The sequence below is a fragment of the Pseudopipra pipra genome, chromosome 1 (genome assembly GCF_036250125.1).
Source record: "Pseudopipra pipra isolate bDixPip1 chromosome 1, bDixPip1.hap1, whole genome shotgun sequence".
Classification (NCBI taxonomy): domain Eukaryota; kingdom Metazoa; phylum Chordata; class Aves; order Passeriformes; family Pipridae; genus Pseudopipra; species Pseudopipra pipra.
Window position 1 is genome coordinate 48,753,263 of NC_087549.1, and position 27,162 is coordinate 48,780,424.

The 27,162-nt window shown below is 42.6% G+C and overlaps 1 protein-coding gene across 1 annotated transcript in view; it reads right to left on the reverse strand.

Moving 5' to 3' along the window:
- Nucleotides 1-12,934, reverse strand: part of COLEC12 (collectin subfamily member 12) — a 102,340-nt gene extending 89,406 nt beyond the window's left edge. The window contains exons 1-2 of the mRNA XM_064655683.1: nt 12,734-12,934; nt 385-435 (exon numbers count right to left, since the gene is read on the reverse strand). Coding sequence (XP_064511753.1) covers nt 385-435; nt 12,734-12,740 — 58 coding nt within the window. The 5' untranslated portion in view covers nt 12,741-12,934. The remainder of the gene's footprint in view (nt 1-384; nt 436-12,733) is intronic.
- Between the last annotated feature and the right edge of the window lie 14,228 nt (nt 12,935-27,162).

Sequence of the window (27,162 nt, forward strand, 5' to 3'; positions counted from 1 at the left end):
CTATAAACCCTGCTGCACATCCATGTGTGGGGTGAAGCAGTGCCCAGCTGGGCAGAGGACATGTAAGAGGCATTGACCCACTTTTACAGCATGCACATTCATTTTTGATCAGGTGTGGGCTTCAGTTTCATTGTGCTAATGATCAAATAATGAAACAAACCACGCTTGCTTCTGATCACCGTTATTTCTGAAGCCTTATGTTTGCCAAGAAAATAAATCAAGTCTAAAAATCACACTTTCCTTTGGGAAAATATTGGATTAAAGTAGATGATGGGACTGTACCTGTATGTTTTGATGCTGCCAGGAAGGAAGATTTTCATAGCAGGTGTTTGATTTACCCTAAGCACTACGCGATAGCAAGATGAAAGACCTGCTGCCACTTACCAAACCTCTTGTAGCCGAAGGACTGCACCTCCTCCTCCTCTGCAAAATCGTCTGGAGAAAGAAAGACACAGCAGCAGATTATTACTACTACCACTGGAAAAAGATGGGAAGAAGTTTTTACACTTAAATGTTCATGAATTAATGTAACTTTAATTGATTTGTTAGGCATGTTACTGATCTTCCTCTCTGTTGCTCATATTCCCACCTCTGTCTTCAAGTAGAGAAGGCAGTTCAGAGCCTTTCCCCCAACCAGAATCCCCAGCAGAACTCCAGATTACAAATTGTGCAGATTTATCACCAGGCAGCTACCGTGAGGCCTGCTTGGCCAATTAAGTACAGAGCAGAGTAGAAATGTCCCTCATCACAATGACAGCCACAGTTGTCACCAGCATGCTGTTTGGGCAGGCTCACCCAGACCACAGCACTCACTCCAGCCAGCTGCCCGTGCTCTGCAGGCATTGGGCTCAGGCTACACATGCACCAGTTTGGCCTTTTACACAAAGTGCCACATATAGCCATGCCAAGTAATGAGAGAGGAGTCAGAGGGGATGGTTGTCCATCCATCCACCACTTCCTATGGGCACTAGCTTGACTTGAAGATGCAAGATCCAATAAAATATAGGAAACAGAACTGATAAACTCAAACAGATGAGAAAAATAAAAACCAAGATGGTGATGATTTTGAAGGGTCTAGAGGGGAAGCCATATGAGGAGTGGCTCAGGTCACTTGGTCTGTTCAGCCTGGAGAAAGGGAGAAGGGGTGGAGACCTCATGGCAGCCCACAGCTTCCCCATGAGGGGAAGAGGAGGGGCAGGCACTGATCTCTTCTCTGTGGTGACCAGTGACAGGACGCAAGGCGACGACATGAAGCTGTGTCACAGCAGGCTGGATATTAGGAAAATATCAGGCTCCCCAGGGAAGTGGTCACAGCACCAAGCCCACCTGAATTCAAGAAGCATTTGGACAATGCTCTCAGGCACATGACGTGATTCTGGGGGCTGCCCTGTGCAGGGCAAGGAGTTGCACTTGATGATCCTTGTGGGTCCCTTCCAACTCACGATATTCTATGATTGACTTCATTAAGCCTTTTGATCTCATCTTTATGTTAGCAAGCAGTAATATGCTAATAATCATGATTTTATTTTGTCAGAAGCTTCATTTCTCTCCTCTTCCTTCTATCCTCTCCATTCCAGCAGCAAAGGAAAAGGCTGGCATCAGCAAAAGAAATACACCCTCGACTTCTTTAACAAAAAAAAAAGGATATGTTTGTGTTCGTGTGTCCAGCTTCCTTCTACCAACAGGAAAGGCAAAAGCTCTGTATTATCATCAGCACAGCCTCTGCACAAAGCAAACAACTGCCAGGGAGGGCAGCACAACCCAGGCTGCTCTTCTCCCATTTCCCTGTTGCCCAGAGGGAGCAGAGTAGATCCATTCCCTCTCCGACACACACCATTTTTACATTGGGAGAAGCCTCCATGTGACTCTCTTTAAACAGGACCTAGGACATGGCTTCCCAAGTGGCAGCCGGTGGTTCTTAGCCCACTGCCACGCTGAAGAAACACTTGTCTCTGCTGTGATTCCCAGCAGAAACATGCAGGCAAGCCTTGCCTCCATGCTGTGAAAAATGCTGCTGGCATCTCATGGCAATCCCTGTTGTCCAAAACCCAACTTCTTCTGGGCTTTTGTTTGCATTGCACTGGCAGGGAGGTTGATTCAGCACCCCCAGGTGCTTCAGCAGCTGCTGGTCACCTTGTGCCACCATTCCAGCACAGGATGCTGAGGAAGCTTGCAACCTTTCCATCCAGGTCTTTCCCTGACTTGAGGGGAGCAAGGGAAACAGAAGCTCAAGGGCCAGTCAAGGGGTTCACCAGAAGGGAACACTTAATGACTGGCGGTGGAAAAGCAAGCTAAATGCAGACAAACAGATGTGATGGAGTGAGAAGTCTGTGCTCAGTTAGACCTTTTTTGTCCACAGACTTAGTGTACATGATCAGACTCCTCTGCATCATGAAACTGTGCTAACTGCTGCCGCAGCTTACTTGGGCCACCGCAGAGCCCTGGGGGTATGAATTCAAAGGTAAAGATTCACTCTGCATTCAGGCTCAACAAAGCCTAAATGATTTGAGTGCATGTCCAGCAGGAAAACTGACTTGCTCCTCCTTCTGACCTGCAAGGTGCCACACATAGAGGTCTGAGAGAGACTTTGCCTGAAGCAGTAGAGGAGTCCATGAAATACATCATTTTGCAGAACATCATCCTTTACTCAGACGACACTATTGACAGAACAGCTAAAAAAATATTCTTCACCAGGTAACACATTTTGCTTACTGCCAGCGGTGCTCCTGTCCACATCTTAAGCTACACCTCCAATTCAGATGAACATTTAAGAAGTGGAAGAGCCAGTGGATGCTTCTCAGGCAAAACAAACACATGCTGGTTTTGAAGGCAGAAAGAAACCTTTGAAAAAACCAAACCAAACAAACTCTCACAATTGTACTGAATGTTATCTGAAGACAAGGTCACCCAACAAAACACGACAAATACTAATAAACCATCAACAACCAAATTCCTCATCCTAGCAGTGAGCTACTCAGGAAAAATCTTCCCCTCTTGTACAAAAGATAAAATGCTGCACAAAATATCTGCCCCAGAGCCCTTAGCTTCCTGCCCTCTCCTGCTATCAGGCTGTAACACAATTGCCTCCTTTGTTTCTCAGGAGCGTAACCTGGCTTATCTAATTTGTATCTGATGTATACAGTCAGGCCATCTTTAAATCCTGTGGCTTCATCCCACTCCACATCTCCAAGACCTTCCTCCCAGGCTGCCGACCTCTTCCCTAGTTGTCCTGTTTTTCATGCTTTGCCCAATTGCATTGGCCTCTGGTCACGCTTTTATAATCACATTGTTGTTTCTTTGGCCTTTTCAATATTTGCAACATATATATTTTTATATACATATATTTTAGATATTTCTATATGCAGTTTTAAAATAAAAACATATGCTTTTCAGTATTTGCAGCACTGCATGTTGTTCTTGCTAGGGATGGAGTTTTTTCTTAAGCTTTGGATACTTTATTTATTAATCTCCTAATTTTGAAGGGCACTTGTGGTGTTTGAAACAAAGAAGTGGAGATGGGCAAGGACAGTTTTGTCAATTAGTGACCCAGCTCCCTGCTCACTAAAATCTCGAATATCACATAAGACATTTTTCAGTCCCTGTGAGTTGGTCTTGCAAGGGGCAGCAATGTATTTTAGGGCAAGTCTATGAAAATTATTTAATAGACAAAGCTCAGTGGTCTTTCAGTCACAACTGCCACTAGGCACTTTGCTCAAATCATGTGCAAATACATTTCACAATATTAACTGTAATGTAACAAATTTAAGAAAAATAAAAAAGGAAGAAATTAATAAAGCAAGCTTAGATTAAACATTCAGAAATGATCAGCATTTTGGAAAAAGACACTAAGATGGGTTGAAAGTCCTACTACAGAAGAAATCTGTGTTTGAAATATTAAAAATGAAGTTGACAAACAAGTCTATAAATTTAAGTCTCGAGGCAAAGCCCTGTACCCAGCCTCCTCCTCTCATGCCTTTTGGGCACTATAGTTCTCACTAGAGGCAGCAGAAATTTGGCCCTCTGTTCCTCTGCTGGAAATATTACAGTTTTGTCACAAGTTCTACAAAAATCTCAAAGCTTCCTGATATCTTTGCATTGGGAAAATACAAAAGAACCTAAGTTTTCATTGAAAAGGCAACAGCTTTTCTAGAGAAAACTGAAAACACGATCTGTTATGAATTACAGAGGTTAAGAAAATACACACCAAGTAGGAAAGCAAATAGTGAGAAAACCTCCAGCGTGTTTTAATAACTTACACTTTTAAAGGCAGTATCAGAAATCGATGTGGCAGAAATTCATGAGTTTTGAGCACCAGTGGCTGATCTTAGAAAAGGAAATTTTGTTTTCACATCAGTGGTGCCCATACTTGATTGAGTTTGAAACTGGTGCAGGAGGAGTTTGTTCAACATTGTGAAAACTTTAAGTTAGAAGTATTTTTCTTTAGTTTAAATCCAGCCCTTCTCAGTTACAAAGAGAATGATTGGAATGAATGCAAGTATTTCTGTTACATACATATACATTAATACACAAGCAAGGCTTATTTTCATGGGTGAAAAATATAAAGGCCAGACTCCTCCTTGAAGCAGACAATAAAACAGAATCTCTTGTTATGTCCCAGACAGAAGAATTAACTCTCTAGTGCTGGGAAGACAAGCCATAATTTAGTTATAAGATGCTCTATCAAGGTCTCAGCTGTGACTCAAAAAAAAAGGGAATCCAGAATAAGAAAGACAAAGAAACATGAAAAGCTGGTTTATTATTCCATCGACTTCTACAGAACTCTGGCAGAAGGAAGGTCCATAAAAAAGGTGAACTTTGGGCAGAACAGAAACACATGTGAGCAACCGATTGTATTTAACTGTGTAGGGGAAGGACCACCAGAGATCTCCTGTTTCATCAGATTTACAAGAGTCTCCTTGGATGCTACAACAGACTGTCATGGGGAGATTACAGCAGAATGCTACAAATGAGTGTCTCATTGTAGCTGAGCAGCAATACATCAAATATCTTGGGAGTCAGTGCACAGCAAGAGTTCTGGTCAAAAAAAAAAAGCTTTGAGGTATTTTGGCAACATCTATGCCCCACCGAGTACCAACACCAAATTCCACTTGCCCTGCAGTCAGAAGTTATTACTACAACACCTCTAATAAATACAGTTGTAGAGTTAAATAAGATACAGTACAATGCTTCAAGGGAGTGGGAATTACAAAAAGGCAGTTCAGCTGGGGATTAACACAGCAAACAGAGGGAATTCATTTAATCTAAAACAAATTAGACCCTCATTTGATTAATTTGCTAGAGGCAAAGCAAAAATCTGTGGAGTAGAACTGTTTAATTTCTCATTCTTGTTCTTAAATCTTAAATAAATTAATCATGGACCACTTATGAGTCACGCTGAGGTCAAGTAAGAAAGAGTTGGCCTGGAGCCAAGAAGGATGCTAAATCTGCCCCTGAGACTATATAGGGTCTATAACCATAGCACCACTTGATCCTGTTGCTGGAACAGCACCAGATCTGAGGAGCCTCTGGTGCAAGGTGATTTTAGGGAAGTTGTTTTCATTTTATCCCCTTCCTTTTGTGGGTGTCGTTGGCATAAGGAAGGTTTTAGAGAAAGCTGCTAATGTACATGTCCAGCTGTCACCTTTTAACAGTACACCCTGCTCAGCCATTTAAACCCAACTAACTAACGAAGCAAACAAGACCTCAGAACCATTAGAGGTGCTGGGTTGTATGGTGGCTGCTGACACATGGTATCCAATAATTTCTAGAACAACTGTGTGCCGTAAACATAAATACAAAGTCCTTGTTTAAAGACTGTTTGAAGTCTTAAATAAAGAAAAGATGCCAACATTCTACATTGCATGTAAAAATCTGGGGAAATCTATTCCAGGAGAGAATGAGGCATCTGGGCTGAAAATTGTCATGCCTAAGTTTCAGCTCAGGTTTTAGAAGTTCCTTTATAACCCTCTGAAAACTTGAACTACAATATATTAGAACCTACCCCTAAGTACCAGGCTGGGAACTCAGAATTACAAGATTAATTTGTAGTAAAAATGACATCCAGTTGTAAGAGTTTCCTTTAAAATAAATCTCCCTCTCAAAGGGTTTTAATGGTTAGGGCCCTGCCTTTCCTACTGATTTAAGGGGAACTATAGAGTTATATTCCAGATATAACTCTTTTTTTTTGCAGCTCCGTAAAAATCATTGTATTATTAGCAAGAACAGATTTTTACTTGTACCATTTGGAAAGAAGCTGTACCCATTAGTTGAAAATCATGATGTTTCTCTCTTTGACCCATAAATCAGCATGGATGAAGAACTCTGCTCAGAACTGTGTAACAAGTGCATCTCCTTCATGAGGAGTCAGTGTCAAAAAGCTACTCCTGCCCACTCTCTCCATCTCAGCACTCTTTTGGTGAAAAGGAGAAACTCATCCACTTGTGAGGTTTCTATAATGTTAACAACTGTTCAGACAGATGAGAACACCAAACACCAATATCGTTCTCATATCACATTTCAAAAGCTTTTTGAGCAGCCACCAGATTTATATGCATTTCTGGTCACTATTAACTGGGTCTACATTCAAAGTGCTGACCTAGAGGTGAAACAGAGCCAGCAGAAGCACAGCAAACAGCTGTGGCCTTCAGATGTTGATGACTTCATCAGTCTAATTGGTTTCCATTGATTTTCTTAGCTTTTATTCTGGACAGTCCCCTGCTTGTGCTAATGGGCTGGTCATTTCCCTCTCTTCACAGATGCTCCATTTCACTAGTCCTCTTCTGCCTTTCTCCACTACTTTTTCCTTATAGGCTTTTCTCTCTCTGCCTCTGTTTTGATAAGCTCTCCCTCATAAAATCCCACCCCACACTTCAAACACTTCCCTATTGACAAGGTCTCCAGCTGACATGTCCCACTCACAATGTCACAGTTGTTGCCGTATGTGTTGTGTCCATATTATCCATCCCTTCCTTTGTCCGACTTGTCACGCAGTAAGCTCTTTGGACAGGGATTACATGGATTCTACATTTGCCGAGTATGTGGTCTTTAGGGCAGCCATGGTAGAGGTTCAGCTGAGGCAGTCCTGGAAGAGATCTCATCTCCCTGCACCCCAAAGCATCCTTTGGGATGCTGTTTGAGCTTGGATTCTGACAACAAGACTGAGGCTTTTTCCCAGCTTTGTCCTTCAGACTGCTGATCTGAGAATTTATCTGATTTCAGTATACAGACTGAAAAAGGCAAGGTCCTAGAGCAGATATCCTCTCTTGGTACATATCCTAAGACTCAGATTGTGTCTCTCATCACCTAACACATGCATAAAGCAAAACTTGGATTGTGTCTCTCATCACCTAACACATGCATAAAACAAACAAAACAAAGAATCATGACAAATGGATGCATTTTAGTACCCTGGTCTCAATCTTCTCCTCTACTGCTATGCCCAAAAAATGCAAGTGCTCACTTTAAGAATACACAAAACCCACAGATTATGAAATTCAGAGGTGTAACAACAATGGCTCTGGTTTTGCTTTTAAGGCACAAAATGAAGCCAGTAAATAAGGGTGTTTCTTGAATGAAATTTGTTAGCCTGTATGTGCCACACAGCTTCATTACAGTACTGGGGTCAGAAGCAGCTGCATGGTGTGGAGGGTCAACCTTAGAAGTTAAAAGTTTAAATCATATCATATTTCAGCATAATGATTTAAGAGCAAACAGATCTGTTCTCATTAGTGCACTGAAAAATCATGCCTCCCTGTCTGTATGTCAGAGGAGGCAATTAACAGCAGCATTAAAATGGCATACACATTCCTAACAACACGTCTCTATTACCTCCCATAACTCATTCACTTTGTTCCCCAGCAACGTCCCAGTCTTCACCTCAAATTTATGCACCAAAAGGGATTGCAGTTTTAGGTGGAAGCAGTCAAACTCCAAAGACAATTCATCTTAGGTTGCTCCCTCACTCATACAGACCACACTCACATTATGAGGAGGATCGGGTTCACTTTCAGTGCCTTGTAAAAAGTGTCTTTATTTTGCTTTCCAAGGGGGAGGGCTAGAAGGAGAGATTCTCTGTTCTGGCACGCAGAACCTCAGGATAAGGAACGTTTTGTGAAGCTGAAGATAACTGGACATGCATCCTTTGCAGTACTGAACTGCTTTCATCCTTGACATTTCTTCCAGCTCTCTTTATTTTATTCTCTTATCTCTGCAAAGCCTGATCAGCTCTCTCTCTGAAAGATTACCTTTCCCTCCTTATCCTAGCAGGCAAAAGTGTCAAGCTCTGGGCACAATGGTCTTTGCGAATCTAAGCAAACTTTTTAGTGGTTGTGACAAAAAAGGGGCTCTGTTCAGCCCTCAACTGTTGTGAAATCAGTCTAAAATAAATTTATGTTATCCAAAGTAGGAGAAGAAAGAGCCACAGGAGATTTTAGACAACTCCCTTCTTCACAGGGATAGGTTTGCCCATGCTATTCTTCGTCCTGTATGGCTGGGAAAAGTAGATTGAAAGCAAAGATGAACAATTACAACTTCTTACTGAAAATACTCCTGTCATAAATAGCTTATATGTTAATTCTGCTCAATATCCTTTGCAGATGTACAGTAATATTTCTATCTGTGCAATAACAGATTTCTCTCGTAATTTCATAGCTTCTAACACTCTGTTTTCCTCTATATCACTATCAAGAATATCCTTCGATGCATGTTTGCATCTTTCTCATCCATATGTTAAAAATCCTTTGTGCTACCAACCAGTTCAGCACACACACTGACTGTATAGTAGCATTGCTCAGGATTTGTTCTGTGTTGTATCACACATTTATTATAATTGCTCATGCCTTTGAACTTCTGTGTTAGGGTCCTGTGACATGTCCAACACACACCACTCAGACCTCCTGCATATGTTTCATGTTTATGTCACTATATTCATATAAGCTCTGTTATAACTGGACTAAGTAAAGGTTACTGGATCACTCCACTTCTAATCCTTGGTTTTCAGATGCTTTCTGGATGTTGTAAAATGCTCTGGACTGGATTTTTTTTAAATTAATATTTGAAGTTTCTACCCAGGAAAGACCTATTTGCAGATTATTGTTTGTTTGATTTGGTGCACACAAAGATGAGAGAGAGAAAGAAAGAGAAAATGTAGGCTTTACCTGCAGATTACATCCAGGCTCCAAGATAAGACACAGAAGGGACAATTTTAGCAATACAGGCTGATATCTCATTAATTGTCTGATAAAGCGTTCACTGTATAAGGCCAACTTGGGGTAAACGGAACTGGCACACACTGTGAAAGGTCAATGTGCTGTATCTACTGAAAACTGTGCAGTAAGCACATTAAGCTGCCCTTAAAGTAAACTGGTTGAGGCTAAGAAAGCTGGGCTTTCAGGCTAGGCCATTCCTGAGGCAGTACAGGCTCCACTGATTTCAGTGGAACACTACCAAGGACAAACCTGTTTCTCCCTGTGCATCTTTCTTATCAAATGAGAGAACTGTACAGGACAGGGTATTCAGTCACATTCCAGTTCTCAAGCACAGGATCCCAAATAATTTGTCCTCCAGTACCATCATTATACAAGGAGTACTTAGCAAGGTGCTTATGATGGCAGAGGAAGAGAAGAAGGAGGAGGAGAAAAAGCAGGAGATGGAGGAGGAGGTAGAGGAAGCAGCAGAGGTGGAGGAGTAGTGGAAAGAAGCAGTTAAGCTACTTTGGGTATCAATATTAAGAGCTTCTCTGTCATCCTGGAGCAACAGTCCCAAAATGACCACCTTGACTTTGTCATTGCTCAATTTTGGGCATTAGTATTAAGTCATTAAGCAAACAGTATCCACATTTCAGTTGAAAATACTTATTACCAGCACTGCCGTGACAGCAGTGATTACAGAGAGAGTCTAAAGTAGTAATTACAAAATACATCACAGATATATGGGAAGAAGTTCTCAGTTTTAACAATGCTTGTCCCTGTCTTAAATTAGGGCCAATGTTTTCAAACATATGATGGTGTTTGACTATGAGGAAGCTGCTTTCATTTGTTTCCCAGGCAACAAATACTCCTTCATACCCCAATAAATAACTACAACTTAGAAGTATCATTTGATAAAGATAAATCTGACCCTAAAGCAGTCAAGTCCCTATATAAACCACATGAATTATTAGTAAAAAAATATCACAAAGTTTGTGAGCTCAGTGTTGCTTGCTGGAAATGAAACTGCCAGTATATTATACGTAATTTGTTTTACTGATTTAAAACATAACACATTACGAATACCAGCAATGGGAAATATAATTTATTCCTTACAGATATTTAGTGATGTAATTATTTAGATATTCCTCCATTCTCCAGAGAGGGTAGATACAGAGACAGCTGCAATCAACAGATCATTTTGTTGTTACTGAGAAAAACGTGTAACTACACCAAGTTCTACAGTTGTACAATTATCGCCACCATCAAGTGTAAAGAGAAAATATGAAAAGCCAAATCTGTACCCTGAAAAGGAAATCACCAAGTCAAGATTTGGTTTGGCTCTCTGACTTCCATAACGGTGGCAATGGCACTTGATGTGATGATATGTTTGAAGCTTCTCTTTTCTCTTGTTATTAGCACAGTCATTTAAGTATTCTTCTTTGCATGTTTTATTACTGATTTCTGTAACTCTGTGGGGGAAAGAAATAAGATAGCTGTGATCACTCTTAGGAAAACCAAATGGTAAGGACTAGCACTCCCTCTCGATAGAGTGTGGGGCACCAGCAAGTGTTCCCAGCAGGAAAAAGATCTTCCCTGCAAATGCCATTTCTCCGCTTTGCAAAAAGCAATGGAGGCAGAACAGAAGGAGACGCAAGTTGCATTATATGTTATTGCCACCCTTGGTCCTTTGCATCCTGCCTCTCCCCAGAACCCCAAAGAATGGAGCGTAAGGGTTTCAGTGATAACAGTCACTGGTTTGTATCACTGGATCCTCATTGTTTTGGTTTGTTCCTGCCATTACACTTACGCTGATAATGGCAAGCTCATGACAAAATTTTTGGCACAAGCACCCTATAAATAAAGAACATTGTAAATACATTATTTTTAATATGTTGCATGGCCCTGGAGACACACCATGCCACAGTGTCAGAAGTAACTTAATAGTGTGTGTGGGCTTGCAAAATAAATGCTCCCAAAAAGTTTTTCCTCCCTTCAGGCAGCTACTCTGGCAAGTGAATAAATAATCACATCATTTGGTGTCCCAAAGTCTGGAAATTCAGTGTAACTATCATGATGTTTACTGGCCTCCTGGCATCTGGAATAAAACTCTGCAATCCAAGAACAGGCACACTGGTGCCCAAAAATAATTTTCTTATATGTATGGTTTCTTTCCTTCCATCCTTCAAGTTTATTTTTGCATCTGAAGAAAAACTAGATTCGAGTCTGACAAACTCCTAAACTTTCCATAATTTCCTTTGATGTTTTCATTGTAAGTACTCCCCAGTGTGTAAACTCTACGCCTTTTGCTAAGGCTATCAATTTTCATAAACAGAAAGCTTTCTTGCAACCCCCCCAATACATTTTTACTAGGTAACAGTGTAGCAATTTGGCAATCTGCTTCTTTATTTCATTTTAAAGTAGCTAATACTTCTGTCACAACTTTGTAGGATGTAGTCAACTACTAGAACTGGCATGTTTCCCCCATTTAAAACAAAAGGAGAGGGAAGGGAGGAAAAGAGAGGAAAAAGAAAAGAAACAAAGTTTCAGTTTGAACAGATGCAAAGTAAAGATCAAAAATTTTCCAGTCAGTGGATGTTGAGGAGAAATATGCCAAATACATTTCACAAGCCAGTTAAACCTCTACTGGCACCTAATCACTGCCAGATGTTTAGAAGGTACACCAAGAACATCGCGAAACGCTGGCAAAAAATAAACAAATAAGCCAGGGAGAAACCCAAGTCTTCTTCTCGGGACGCCGGCGAGGGGGAAGATAAAAGTTGGGTGCCGAGATAAAACGTGCTGGGGAGAGCACTCATGACGGGACACACGCACACGCACACGGACACCCTCTCCCGGACCGGCACCGACCGACACAAACCGAGCCGCGGCGGCAGCGCAGCCCCCGGTGCGCGGTGCCTGGGCTCGCCCGCTGCCGGGCCGGCCCCACGCATGACCCGGGGTCGCGGTGAGACCCGCGCTCTGCCCCTCCCGGCACCGGCTGCCTGTGCTCTGCCGGCGCTCTGCCCACAGCCGGCATGCCCTGCCCGCCACCTGCCTGCACGGTGTCTTGCCAGCACCCTTCCTACGGGCGGCTTACGCCGCTGGCAACCCTCCCCGCTGACCGCCCTGCCTGCACCCTGCCCGAAATCCCCCCTTGCTGCCTTGCTGCAGACTGTCCGCGTGCTGCCCTGTCCGCACGCTGCCACACGCTGTCCTGCCCGCACCCCACTGATCCTGCCCGCACCCCACTGATCCTGCCCGCACTCCACTGATCCTGCCCGCACCCCACTGATCCTGCCTGCACCCCACTGATCCTGCCCGCACCCCACTGATCCTGCCCGCACCCCACTGATCCTGCCCGCACTCCACTGATCCTGCCCGCACCCCACTGATCCTGCCCGCACCCTACAGGTCCTGCCCGCCGCCTGTTCCCCGCCCGCACACTATTCGGACGCTGCCGATCCCCTCCCGGCCGGTGCCCGGTGCGCGGTGCCCGCGGCGCACGTGTGCGGGCGGCGGAGCGGGCGCCCGGCTCCCGTCCCTACCTTTCATCTTGGCGCCGGGGCGGGTCTCATAGGACGGACGGGGCGCGGCGGGGGCTGCCGCCGGGAGCGGCGGGCGGCGGAGCGCTCCCTGCTACTGCCGGGCCATGCCGGGTGCCGGGCGCGGCCCCGCTGCGCAGCCCCGGCCGCTGCCGCTCCGCTCGCCGTCGCTGCTCGGCCGCCGGCGGCACCGCGCTCTCGCCGCCAGCCCCGCGGAGCCCGGCTCGGCCCCGCCTCCCTCCCTCCGCCCCGGGGAAGGGGCCGCGGCCGGGGCGGCGAGGGCGGGCTCGGGGTCCCGCCGGTGGATGGGGCTGGGGGGGGTTCGGACCCCGTCCCGCCGCGTCCCGCGGGACCGCGGGGTTCCCGGGTTGCGGGGCCGTGGGCAGCAGGGGCTGCCCGTGGGGAGCAGCTCGGGACGGGACTCACAGGGCACCCGCCAGTGACTGGGGAGCTTGGGAGGGAGAATGGTGCTCTCCCTCCCCACACTCGTGGCAGGCACCCGGGGGTTTCCTCGTGGGTGTGGCCCCTCCAGGCTCGCCACGCTCACACCGCGACACGCCGACCGTGGATTCCTGAAGCGGTGGGTGCGTATCTGTCGGCTGGGAAGAGGAAGGCAGGATGTGCAAAGTTCACCCTGGTGCTGAATGAAGGGCCAGGAGTAGTTCTGTTGGATTCAATGGTACTGCATGCAGTACACACACTGGAGAATGTGTGTGTATATATTTGTGGGATTAGGGATATACAGGCCAGTCATCTTTTATTTTTCTAGTTCTGGTTGTTGCCAGAAATAAGTGATCATTTCCAGACTTCTGTTTTCACGAAAGGTGCATTTTGATTTTCTGCAAAGCTACCCGTTTTTAGGCTATTGAAGACAGTGATAGGTGTTTATGATCCAGTTTGGAGTATTAACATCAGTGTTGATGAAGCAGGGCTAGTGCAATGCGCACTGGTTTGTTCTGGGGATGAACAAAGTAGTGGAGACACCAGAGGGTCTTTTTTAATGCAAACAGGAGATGCACACAATTTTGCCTTTGCAATTAGAGATATTGCAGTCTGTTGGATGTAGGGATGCCCAAAGAAATTATTATACTACATGGTGTTTTCAGAGGGGCTATGGCTTCAAAAAGGACCATAGTGTACCGACTTAGAAAGCGTTGGAAACCTGTCGGGTACAATCTTGCCTCAGCAAGGAATGGAGGATTAAAGCCACAAAAATTAGTCATTCTAGAACAAAAATTATGGAACAGATTTAGAAATCTGAATTACTTTGGTTGGTCTGATGACTTGAGTTGACATCTACTTGATGTGTGTGTTTCGCTGATGTGGAGGCAGTATCTTTATTTAGGGATTAACAAAAATGCTGGAATACCGGCTGCAGTAGCCATTTGTTGCTTTAAAAAAGGGCTCAGATATCAAAGAGACTCAACTCAGCTTTTAGTTTATGCTCTAGTAGTTGACTGGAATATCGTGAGTAAAAGTTAAATCTGAATACAGTCATCAAGTAATTACAGACACCCTGTACTGTTGTGTTGGATTAGGACCACAGCTCTTGCAGTGTTGATAAGGCAGACTTGTGCTTGCTCACTGGGGTGATTTATTTTGGACCCCAAGCTAATTTACAATTTTTATTTTGAAGAATCAATATAATTCAGGTTTTGAAACTAAAAGCTATCTACACTCTGATCTAAAGCCCATGAGTATGTTTGCAAGAAGAAATCTTTCCATCACTTCTCATGAAACTGGTTGAAACCAATAACAAAGCTCCATTTCTCCTTAGGAAAAGCACTTCCGTTTGAAAACACAGTGCAGAAGAAATGCTTAAAAAAAAGAAGAAAGAAGAATACTACTTTAAGCCTGTGTCATCAGGGGATGTGCAAGGAGCAGGACTGTGCAGGAATTTAGAAAATTCCTCAAAAGTAGTAACTTATAACATTTTTCTAATTTTTCATACAGTAACGTTAGTGAACTGAAGGACAGCAACCAAAATTGCAGAGACTGATGAGTGAATTGCTTCATCTGTGGAAAATATGTTCCTTACTAATTGAGAGAAAAATAATTAGTATTTTGAATTCATATAGAGTTTATGATTGATTCATTAGGCCTGGGATCTGCCTCCAGTCTTGTGACTTGAAAATATTTATTAATTTGTGGACAGAGTGGGACACTTCATATTTCTAAAGCTTCTATATTGGCTTTTAATCTTATAAATTGTATTCCACATTGAACTTCTTATACATACGTTAGGAATGTATAAGAATATCTATGTAAAAATGCATATATTTAAATTGCTGATGATCTTCTGCTAATACAAATACAGATTTCATCCCTAGCTACTATGCAGATACCCCAGCATACTTGATTTCAGGTAACAAGTGCCTGAAACCCCTCCTCTGCCTGAGTTTCAGACAGATGTTGACCCTGAACAACCAAATCAGGTGCTACTTTCAGACTCCTCCTCTTATTTCTGCTTAGGTGTCAGCTACCCATGAAGTTGGACCTCTCAGACCTTAAACTTTACCTCCATTTCTTATTACACAGGGATCAAAAGATCCTCCTGCTAGCTAGGTAAACTGCTGAATAGGCACATAATTAGAATCATAGAATCATAGAATCAACAGGGTTGGAAAAGACCTCCAAGGTCATCAAGTCCAATCCTTGATCCAACACCACTGTGGTTACTAGACCATGGCACTAAGTGCCACATCCAGTTTCATCTTAAAAACCTCCATTAATAGTGAATCCACCACCTCCCTGGGCAGCCCATTCCAATGCCTGATTACTCTCTCTGTAAAAAAAATTTCTTCCTTCTTAGGGTTCAATACAGTATAAAATACAGGTTTGTGTTATGTTGGATGACATAACACTGTGTTGCCCAGTCCTGGGCCTTCACAAGCTTTCACTTTTTATATTCTGTTTTGTATTTTTCAAGTTTCATTTAAAGCTGTGGTGAAATTTGTCGAAGACAATTACACTGCCTTTCTGGTGAAAACCACTTATCTTCTCCGGAAAAGTTTCAAGCATATTTTCGTATTCTTTCATTTTTAGGAAACTTTATACAGCATTCTAGGGAAATTATCTTCACATAAATGCTTCATTTTAGGGGCTCTTTTGTTACTCTAGTTCAGGACATAAATTATGAGGCCTATTTTTTCATCCAACAATAATAATATAACAACAGCTTACTACCACAACAGGCTGACTATCACAAAATGATCGCATGTTGCAGCCAGATTCAGACTCGGAGAAGGTCTAGAGGATCTAAACAAATCATCCTTCTTTAGAAATGTTTACATATTGCCTTAATATGGCTTGTTTATATGGAACTATTACAATTTATTCATCAAATGCTGACATAAGTTACCCAAATGAGTGCTTTGTTGTTGCTGTGGCGTAGTGTGACTTTAAGCACTTACCAACTATGTGTGAGTTGCTTATTTTTTTCCTTGCTACAGTCTTCTCTTGAATATCAAGGAAGTTCATTTATAATGGTTCACATTCACTTTTACTCTGCAAAATGTGTTCAAATTCAGCAGTAGTCCAAAAGAGAAAGAGGCAAATTTAATCCTCCTGTAAATAATAAAGAATAAATAGTGCAGGCTGTGCTGAAGTGATTTAAACCCAGAGGTAATGTGCTCAGTTCCTGTTTCCTTTGATTCTACTTCACAACGGACCATTGCCCTTGCCTGGCTCCTTCCCAGAGGTTAGCCTACAAAATTTGAGCTCTTTGGCTCTTTGGCAAGCCTTGGAGATGCTGGAAGCCTTGGTCCATGGACATGGAGGTATGTGTGGCATTCTCTTTTGATCGATAGCCTTCTCATAGCCTGAGCCCACGTGCCATACAAAGGGCAAGAATTAAATTTAAAAAAAATCTGAGAAAGAATTGCATACATCATTGAGGAGAACTGCATGTGACACAGGAACCATATGTGAAAGATCATTTGTCTGAAGTAAGTGCCATTTGGGTTCAATACAAAATGTGCATTTGAAAAGTAAGAGTTGAGTATTATAACATATTTTAAGGATAAATCTTTTTCTGTGCAACAATTTCATATTGTTGTTAATGACCATTTTGGACCTGTGCCCAGAGTGAAGATATTTTCCTTGTATCTGGCTAATGAGTTTGTAAATGATCCTGAACAAATGGTGAAGTTATTTACTAATAATTTTGTTAAATCTGCAGATGAGTCTTTTCTTAATCTGGGTAATTAGCATCATAATTTGAAAGTATTTAGGTATCTTGACTTGTCTCTGGCAAGTGAGGTTGGTTTTTTTTTTTTTTCCTTTCCTATTTTTTGATTAACTGTGAGACTGAGGGAGATTCTGTAAGCAGCAAAACACCTGGCTATCTTTTCAGTATGCCAGAATTACTCAGAGATACAGACTTGTTCCTAGCTATGGTTTGGATGTTGATCATGGAAAGGCTAATGTGCAAGTTCTCTTGTCTTTCAATTGCTTTGACCTTTTTCTTTTAGAAACTGGATTTCTTGGAAGGAAACACAAGACAGGTCTAGAATAGACTGGACCGTCACATTGCTTTAAATTTAAAGAAAAACGAAATGCTGGAATGCAACTAGAAGTACAGCTATTACAATTACCTGCAGATGATATTTAGGGACTGCTCTTTCATATTTTTGATATTTTATAAAACACATCATTGTGGGGCTTATTAATACTTTGAAAGAAGAATGATTATTTGCGCTTCAGAAAGTTTGGGAAATTTTATTCTGGCAATTTACAGACCAATTTCTTTGCACAGTATTTCGTCAAAATTGCCTAAAACAATTGTAGCTGTTGTGTCTGCTGAATATCCAAACTGATGTAATATTTGACATTTGTGCTCCAAAATTTCCATAGTGAAAAGTAATTCCACTACTGCTAGAGCGCTTAAATGTTGAAGACAGAAGGACCAAGACCAAATAATTAGTGCCAATTTTATTAGGATCTTTGCAGAAGCAGAGTTTTATACATAAGAAATAACATTTGTTTGTTCATAGTGTGTGTTTCTTTCAACACACACAGAAAAATAGTTCTGATTTCCTCAGGAATAGATAATTGCCTCAGTTCTAACCAGGTCAGCTCTTCAGCTGGAGTATATCAAATACTGACCAGAGTTTGATTCATGTTGATAGAAGGCAACAAAGTTCTCTCCATGTTTTGAGACTGTCCAAATGCCAGTGATGTTCAGCTTCTGGTTATCTTCAGTAAGAGCCAGCAAGCAGGAACCTAGAATTGGCCTGTGTTAGCCCAGAGGAACATTATTCTGCTGTTGTTACATGCCACACATCTGGCGTTCAGGGACAGCTGGGTGTGTTCTTCATGCTCCCCGAGGTAAGGTGGTGCACAGAAGTGTCTCCATAAGGCCATCTGGCACTAGAGGGAGTGGAAGCTGGTCTAATCTACTTATAGACATCAACATAGCTTGGTTCAGCTGTGTCCACTCCCCACATTTGCTGGTTATGTCAATACAGACCCACACAGGAAGTCCAAATGCATCATACAATCATAGAATCATGGAATGGCCTGGGATGGAAGGGACTTAAAAGATCATCTAGTTCAAACCCCCTTACCATGGATAGGGACACCTTCCACCAGGTGAGGCTGCTCAGAGCTCCATCCAACCTGGCCTTAAACACTTCCAGGGCTGAGGCATCCACAGTTTCTCTGGGAAACTTGTTCCACTGCCCCACCACTCTCACAGTAAAGAATTTTTTCTTACTATCTAATCTAAACCTATTGTCTTTCAGTTTGAACCCATTCTCCCTTGTCCTGTTAGTACATGCTCCCGTAAAAAGTCCCTCTCCATCTTTCTTGTAGGCTCCCTTCAGGTACTGGAATATCATATATGGGCTTCTTGACCTCTTGCCTGGCAGTGCAGGTTTCAGAGTGAAGCAGAGACTAAGTAAATATGGCTTGTATATTGCTTGGTCACAGGAGAGGAGCACAGCAAGAAAAGCAAATAAAAATACAGTGAATCCTCCCTGCAGTAAGTTAACATTATTGCAATATATTTTGGCTCCTCAGCCTGTGAGTTCCACCCATCAGAACTCCCTGACGCTTCAACAAGTGGGTGTAAGTAGGTCCAGGGGAATCTTAAATTACAACTCTTCAGCTCTGAATTTGTACTCAAAAAGCGAGAAAAAAACCCTTTGAAAATCAGGGAACATCATGACTGCAATTGTAAAGTATTTTGCTCACTATGTAGAACACATCTATAGATTATGTAAATTAATGTTTATGGAGAATGTTGAACCTTTGAAGTTTTGCTTGTTAGGCCATAGTGACGATAAAAGATATCCACTCTAATAAGTATTTTTAGTAATATTTACTGGGATTACATTGGTCTTGCTTTTTACAGGAAGTGGACTTCAAGAGGAGCAAATGAACCAAAAGATAGGTAGTGATAAATAGTTCCTCGTATATTGCTTCTGAGACTATATATAGTTGCTTCTGATGCAGTGTTTCTGTCTTCTTTCAGGTAGATTATGGGGCATTAGATATTCACTGAAAATATAAATGAAGGCTTTGGAGAGATCCCATATCTTTTTCATTTTGTCAGACATGCACAAATAGTTGTGGTCAAAGAACTGAGATGGTGAAACTGAGCACTCAAGCTAGGAAATGCCAGGAGAAATATTTCCCATGGGACCTCAACTTACCTGCATATGTTTGGACACATGTATTCCTACTGATAGGATGTCAGTTTACAATAGTGCATTAATTTTTTCCCCAGTAACTCCATTTTTTTGGTACAGAGACTGAACTAATTTAGTGAGTACCCATTTAATATTTTATCTTTTGTTAATTGTTCCTCTAAGTCCCATTCAGTGCAACATTCGTGCTCTTCTCTGAAGATTTTCTTTATGCCTGTCATCAGGTTAACATTTATATGTTTCACAAATGTTAATTAAACTTTGGAAGCAATAAGAGGTATTATTACCTCCATTTTATAGGACTGAGCCACAATAAGATTAAAGTTATCCTCTCCTCATAAGTGAAACACTTACAGTGCTGTGATTTCTCTGAGTACCCAGTGTTACAGTCGATGTTTATGCTATACACTCAAGGGCATCTTCCACTTTCCACTTTGTAAGCCTCACTAAAAGTCCTAGTGACGGACCCACGAGGCTCAGCTACACATGATGCTGCCTTTGACCTTTCTCTCCCTGCTTTCCATGTGTACGACCCTGCAAAGAGCAGCCCTGGCATACTCTGAGTGAAATCTCAGTGTGGATGACTGGGAGATGCGGACAAGAGATGTGCTGCTGATAGCAGAAACCCTGCAATCCAGCTACAGTCATGCAGTATGTTTTACATGCTTGAAGGCTAGATCTCACTGACTTCCATGGCAGGGGACAGTGCTCAGCCCTTTTGCAAATGATGCCATAGGTTTCCTATCAGGATTGTTTAGAAAAACATGGGTAGCAATAAACTAGGATGAGCTGGATGTTGATGAGTTGCTGGGATGGGTTGAGGCCAGCTGGTGGCAGCTCAGCCCCCACCCAGTTACTTGCTCACTTTCCCTGAGAGAGATGGGAGAGAGAACTGGAAGGGCAAAAGTGAGAAACACTTGTGGGTCAAGATAAAGGCAGTTTAATAAGTGAATGGGAAAAAAAAAATCCCAACTGATGCAAAGGCAATCACTCATCACCTCCCACCAGCAGAGCAATGCCCAGCCCATCTTCAAGCAGCAGCTATGACAAAAAACTCCCTGCTTTATTGATGAGCATGATGTACATGGTGTGGAATGTCTCTGAGCAGTTTGGGTCAGCTGTCCCCTCCCAATGTCTTGCCTAATCCCAGCCTACTCACTGGGGCAGCAGAGCTAGAAACAGAGAAGGCCTTGATGCTGTGCAAGCACTGCTCAGGAACTGTAATAACGCTGGTGTGTTATTAGCACTGTTTTGGTCACAAATATTAAAGCACAGCATCATGCAGGCTACTGTGAAGAAAATGACTTCCATCCCAACCAGACCCAGCTCCCATCACACAGGCACTGCCTGCCAGAGTCAGTCTTGTTCTCTAGCACTGAAGCCACCAGCTTTGAAAATAAGAATTCGTTTTCCTTCTGCCTCTTCTCTGACCTTTAGGACAAGTGAGGCAGAACTCTTAAAAGACTTAGTTTTCTTCACTATACAAATCTGTGGTTGCCATCTTGCTTCTATGCTGTGCAGACTTTCACTGGGAAAGAGAAAAGGCTATTCCAGGCACAAAGATCATTTACCCACCAGATTTCAGGACTGTGCTGCAAAGCGTGGGAAATGAGACTTTTTAAAGGAAAATATCTACAAGCTATTGAGATAGACAACAATATATACATTTCCCCCTAGGTTCTTTCTTGGAAATGACTGAAAATTTTCTAAAAAAATTATCAAAAGTAGTCCAAATAAAATCAGCCAGAGGCATTCAGCCAGCAGGAGAAATTAGAGCTAGAATAACTGAACTTTGGCAAAGCTATAAGGTCCTTATAATGGAAAGTATTGGGTAACTTTAACGAAAGGCCAAAACCAGTGGAAGAATGAAGAAAGAATGATCGTGGTGGCCAGTGATTTTAGTCTTACATCTGTCATGCAACCTTGTGAAGGGAAGATATAACCCAAAACGTGTTTGGAGATACCTGTGGAGAGGACACAAAGGAACAAGATAACTTTAATCTTTTTTCTGATACTCCATGCTGTCAGGTCTTCTAAAAGCCCTACAAAGCTTATTCCCACAACAGAAAAGTCAGTTTTCTCTACTTGAGGTACTTATGAGAAATCACATATATGCATCCATACCTTTCCAAGATCCACATAAAATTACCTGCAAGCCCAGCTGAGCAAGGAGTTACAGTCCTCAGCTGGTGCTTTCTGGCTCAGCATTAGCCACACAGACCTCCCCAAGCAGAATATAGACCATCCTTTTCTCGCTTGAAAGATGACTGCTCAGCACACAGCTGTTTTGCAGAGTCTTGCATAAAGGATATTCCAAGCATTTCAGTTTAAAGTTCAGCAAAGGCTGTTACTAGCCCATTTCAATGCAGGTGCTTCAACAGAGTGTTGGGATTGGAAAAAACCTCCCTCGTGCTCTAGCAACAACACATCTGCTGCAGCTGACAGAGCGCAGCAAGGTCACCGGCTCTGCCTTATTTACCAGGTCTGTTGTTACTGCAGGGGCAGTTGGAACAGGGAGGAAAGGACTCCATCACACATTTATAAAATAACGCTTTGAAGTGCAGAACTTTCATGGTGTCGTTTGCAATGCTGTTTTCTTCATGCAAAGAGACCAGGTATGCTTGTCAACAGAGCAATTTTTGGTCAAAGTCTGTCAAAATCAACATGAACTACAGAACAAGTATATACATACGCATGTTTATTAAAACTTTTCCTTATGATCTGGAGATCTCCAGGGATCTCTGGGCAATGGAGAACTGCAAGAGCAGGGAGAACTGTGAAGCACAGAGCAGCAGTAGACACCATGTTCAGTCTGTGTGGCATAGGCAAGACAAGCCGAAAATATTTTCCAGGCGAAGAAAAACAAAACAAGGCTCCAGAGGCACCACCTGACCATTGTTCCTGGAGGATGTTTATAGTTTTAAGTATGGAAGAGCTTGGTTCTTCTGTTACCATCTACTTTTTTTTGAGTTTAGGAGTGTCACTGGTTTTGCATTGTATTCGACTTCAGAAAGTATACTTTAAAATAAGTAACAGGCAGCTGATCTGCTCATAATGTTCTTTTTTTCCCCTCGAGATACTTGCCTGTGTAATGAAGTTCTATTTTTTATTTATTAAATATGTGTTGTCAAGGTACTTGCACAGAAAGAAATATCCAAATATATGCAGAAGTATCAGAGAACAAAACCCACTTGGATAGCAAAATTATAACACAGAGTCATTTATGTTGGAGGAAGCCTCAGGAGGTCTCTGGTCCAGCCTGCTGTTCCAAGTAGGGTAAGCTGTGAGACCAGACCAGGTTGCTCAGTGTTTTTCCCATTTGCTCTTGAAAACCTCCAAGGATGGAGACTGCACAGCTTCCCTCAGCAATGTGTGCCCCTTCCTGGATGTACTCAGGCTGAAAAAATTTCTTCTTATATCTTTTCTGAACCTCCGTTATTTCAACTCATGCTTGTTGACTTTCATCCTCACAATTTGGACTACTGTGAAGAGCCCAGCTCCATCTTCTCCCTCACCTCCCTGTAGGAATCTGCTATTACCTGACTACCTGCTGGTGTGCACTGCTGGGTCATGCTCATCTCACTGTCCTCCTCAGCCACATGGCCCTCCTATGGAGATGCTCCCTCTACTCCCAGTCACCAGCCTGTCCCATTGCAGTAGATTGGTCCATTCTAGGAGAAGAAAACTGTACTTGGTCTTCAATTTCAAAACATTTCTGTTGGCCCAGTCCTCCATCCTGTGTAGATCCCAGGACTGCTTCCAAGCACAGTGAATACACTCCCCAGTTTGGTTTCATCTGCAAACTTAATGAAAGTGCACCCCATCTCATCTACTTCAGGTCAGTAATAAAGATACAAGATAAGATAGATCTCGCTTGTAACTCGTCTCCAGACAAGGTGGCGGGAATCATTAACCACTGTCCTTTGAACCTGGTGATGCCCTTCATCCATCTAATAGTCCACTCCTCTTGACCAAAACAACCCATGTTGAATACAGATATATTGTGGGAAACTGCATCAAAATTATTCCTAAAATTCAGGTAAGTGGCATCCACTGCACCCTCATCCTCATGTCCAGTCATTTCATCACAAGGCATTGAGGCTGGTTAGACGTGATTTACCCTTTGTTTCCAGTTGCCACCTTCTGCTTCGTCTGCCCAAAAGCCAACAAGACTTGCTCAAGGATTTTCTCAGAGACCAAAATCGGACTTACTGGCCTGCAGTTCCCCAGACTGTCCTCCCCCTTTTTGTAGATGGGTGCAACAGTTGTCTTTCTTCAGTCATTGGCAACCTCTCCCAACCTTCATGACTTTTATGACCATAGATGATAAAGATGACTTGCAATGATGTATTACAATGACATAAACCTTTAGGACCCTTGGACAAACCCTATCTTAGTTCCATGGACTTGTATACATCAAGGTTTCCCAAGGAACCATTGACTCAATTCCTTGTCTCTTATTTTGGTTTCCCTCTCCCTGACCATTGCTGCTAGGCATAAAGGTCTGAGAGACCTTGTCGGTGAAGACCAAGGCAAAGAAGTCATTGCTCAGCCTTGCATCTGCTGACACTGCTACATTCAGCAATGAGTCCAGCTTGGAGAGTATGAAGTTCTCCTGACAGCAGTCTTTCCCTTGACCTTTCTAGACAAGTCCTAAAAGGAATCTGCTGGTGATATGCCTAGGTTAGCGTACCTCAGGTGTGGGGTGTTTGTGGCAATACAATATGTATGTTGTACTAAAGGCAGGACATCGGCCGTGGAGCTGTACAGTTTCTGTTCACCCCTGCAAGCCTCTATCAACCCAGCCAAAGAGCTTAACTTTATATTATTGTCTGTTATTTTACATATTGATGATGTTTGTGTTTGCAATTAAAGAAAGCTGGAACTTGTAAGCCATTTTCATGCCCTGTTGGCCCAGATGCTATTGCTTTCACAAAACTAAAACACAGAATGCAAAATTTTGCTGGTGGTTGATGTGGCCCCTTGGTCTCACAGGAAAAGGGAGGGAAAAGTTTTGAGTCATTCGGCAATAACCACAGGGAAATATAGTCCCATCCACACTCATTTCCAGAGAGGAATTTGAGGTTTGGATGATACAGAAGAGGAATTACTGTGGGGAAAGGACTTCCCAGGCTCTGCTGGTAGAAGGACCTTCCAAAGTGCAGATGATTTTTATAGTCTCTGTAATTCTTCTAACTCTGTGTTTCTCATTTTATGAGTGTGAGCTGTCTCCATTTCCCTGCCCTTTCCCGTTGGGCCCATTTGTCTTTGTGTAACCCCGATTCAGCAGCAGCTCAATGCCTCACGGGATGAGTGTGAGAACTGGCTGCATTTGCTGGCTACAGGAGCAAACATTACCTTGCCTGAGAGGGACTGAGCTGCTGCCAGCAAATAGAATCAGCTAGCAGAGCGTTGTCCACAACTCTAGCCACCTCTCATTTCCCTCTCCTGCAGGGAATGAGCTCCCTGTGATTAAGAGTGTTTTCTGGTAACTCTTTGTGATGCCTCGGGCCTTTTTGCAGCCTTGGGGTAAAGAAAAGGGACAGAGAAGTGCAGCCTTCAATTTCGGCAAAAGTGTTACACATAGAATCATAAAATCATAGAGTGGTTTGGGTGGAAAGGACAAGACCTTAAAGATCATCTTGTTCAAACCCCCCTGACATGGGCAGGGACACCTTTAAATAGACCAGGTTGCTCAACTTGGCCTTGAATATTTCCAGGGATGGGACATCCACAGCTTCTTTGGGCAACCTCTTCCAGTGCCTCACCACCCTCATAGTAAAGAATTTTTTCTTATTATCTAACCTAAACCCGCCCTCTGTCAGTTTAAAGCCATTCCCTTTGTCCTATTATTACATGCCCATGTAAGAAGTCTCTCTCCAGTTCTCCTGTAGCCCCCCTTTAGGCACAGGAAGGCTACTATAAGGCCTTCCTGGAGCCTTCTCTTCTCCAGGATGAACAACCCCAACTCTCTCAGCCCCTGTCCTCACAGGAGTGGTGCTTCAGCCCTCTGATCATCTTTATCACCCACCGCTAGTGCCTGTGATGAATTACTGGAGCTAAGATAAATCACTACCATGAGTTTTACAGAAGTTATTTGGGAGAATACGTACTCTAAACCCCCCATTATGTCTTCTCAGAATGTATTCCAGTCACAATTCAACTTTAAATCCATGAAATACGAAAATCCTCTGCACTGATAGCAGGTACAATACACGGTCCTGTGTTACTTGTCATGGCCATGATCCAACTTCTTTCATCTAGTTAGAAACAGACTACTCCAGTGAGCCCTTCGTTTTCTGAACTTTGGATCTTTTGTGCTGATTTTGGTAGTTGCCCTAGGAAAACAATTGCTTGAGGAGGTGATAATGCAGGAGATTAATTCATCCACTAACATAGCTATGTGGGCGTCAGATCACCAGACAAGAAATCTTGAAATGGCTTTCTTATATGATGGGGTCAAAATGTGAAGAATGCAGCATTGGGATATGATCTGCTCATCTAACCAAATAGGCTGAGGCATTTTATACCACTGGAAGCCTTTTTCAGGGTGGTGGCAGTTCTCCTAATGGGTTGCTCTTACCAAAAGGTGACTTTGAATCTGAAGAGTCTTGTGAAAACGAGACTGCTACTAATAACTGCAAAGAATGAATGGGAAACCTCAAGGTTCATAACCTGTATGTATCCAGATGGACCCTGTACAGTGAATTGTTTTGTGACGTTTTAGAATGAGGGAATTGGTGGAGTCACCATCTCTGGTGGTATTTATAAGGTATGTAGATGTGGCACTTGGGGACATGGTTTAATGGAGGACTTGGCAGTGCTGGATTAATGGTTGGACTCGATGATCCTTTTTCTAACTTTTCTAACCTGAATTATTCTAAAGAAAATAATTCTAAATTATAGATTAAAGTCCCTGTTGCTGTTTCTATGGCAACTTCATGCTGGTCATGCAAAACACTGTTACAAATGATATATTCAGGTGTATTCACTTAGTTGTAGACCCTGGTGTTACCAAATCTGCTGAATTACTTCAGAGCTGCTCTCTCCTCTTGTTGTTGCTGACGGTCTGTATTTGTGGGTTTTCTGGTAACTGAGCATCTTTAGCTGTCCTATAAACTGTCAGCAACCAATGTCTGATCTCATTGCACGCAAGCCTGGACACATGTGCAGACATCATGGGGTTGGGGAGCTTGAGGATCTCAGGTGAAGAGCCTTGTTCGTGGCCCGATGCACTAAGCCTTCTGTAGGAATTAATTGGTCGTGCAGACAATACTTTTGCTAATGTTTTACTTGGCAGGAGTGAACTGAAATGGTTTGTATATAATTACACAGCTTTATTTTGACTTGTGCTTCCTGATTATGCTGATGGGCAGCATTTTTGGCTATTAAGAAATCTGTATATAATCTTGCACCGTACATGGTGATGATACACGAATTGATATTGGAACAATGGCTGAATTCTTTCATGGTTTATTAATACCACTCTGAATTTAAACAGTTTTGATTAAATGTTCACTAGGGCTCATGCTGTTTTATAACATGTGGTGCTTTTTGAAAAGAGGAATTTTCTTCTAACTTGTTTGTGTAAATATCAGTCCTGATCAAAACAGGGAATTTATGTGTCCAGGAAATTTTGCTGTTGAAAATTTGGTTTTATTCTGAATTAAAAGATAAATGACATTTGAATCAATTTTTCCTACACTCCATGGTGCAGAATTTTTTTTAAAAATATGATCTATTTAGAAAATTGTAAGTTTTGGATTGGAGTTTGAAATTTTC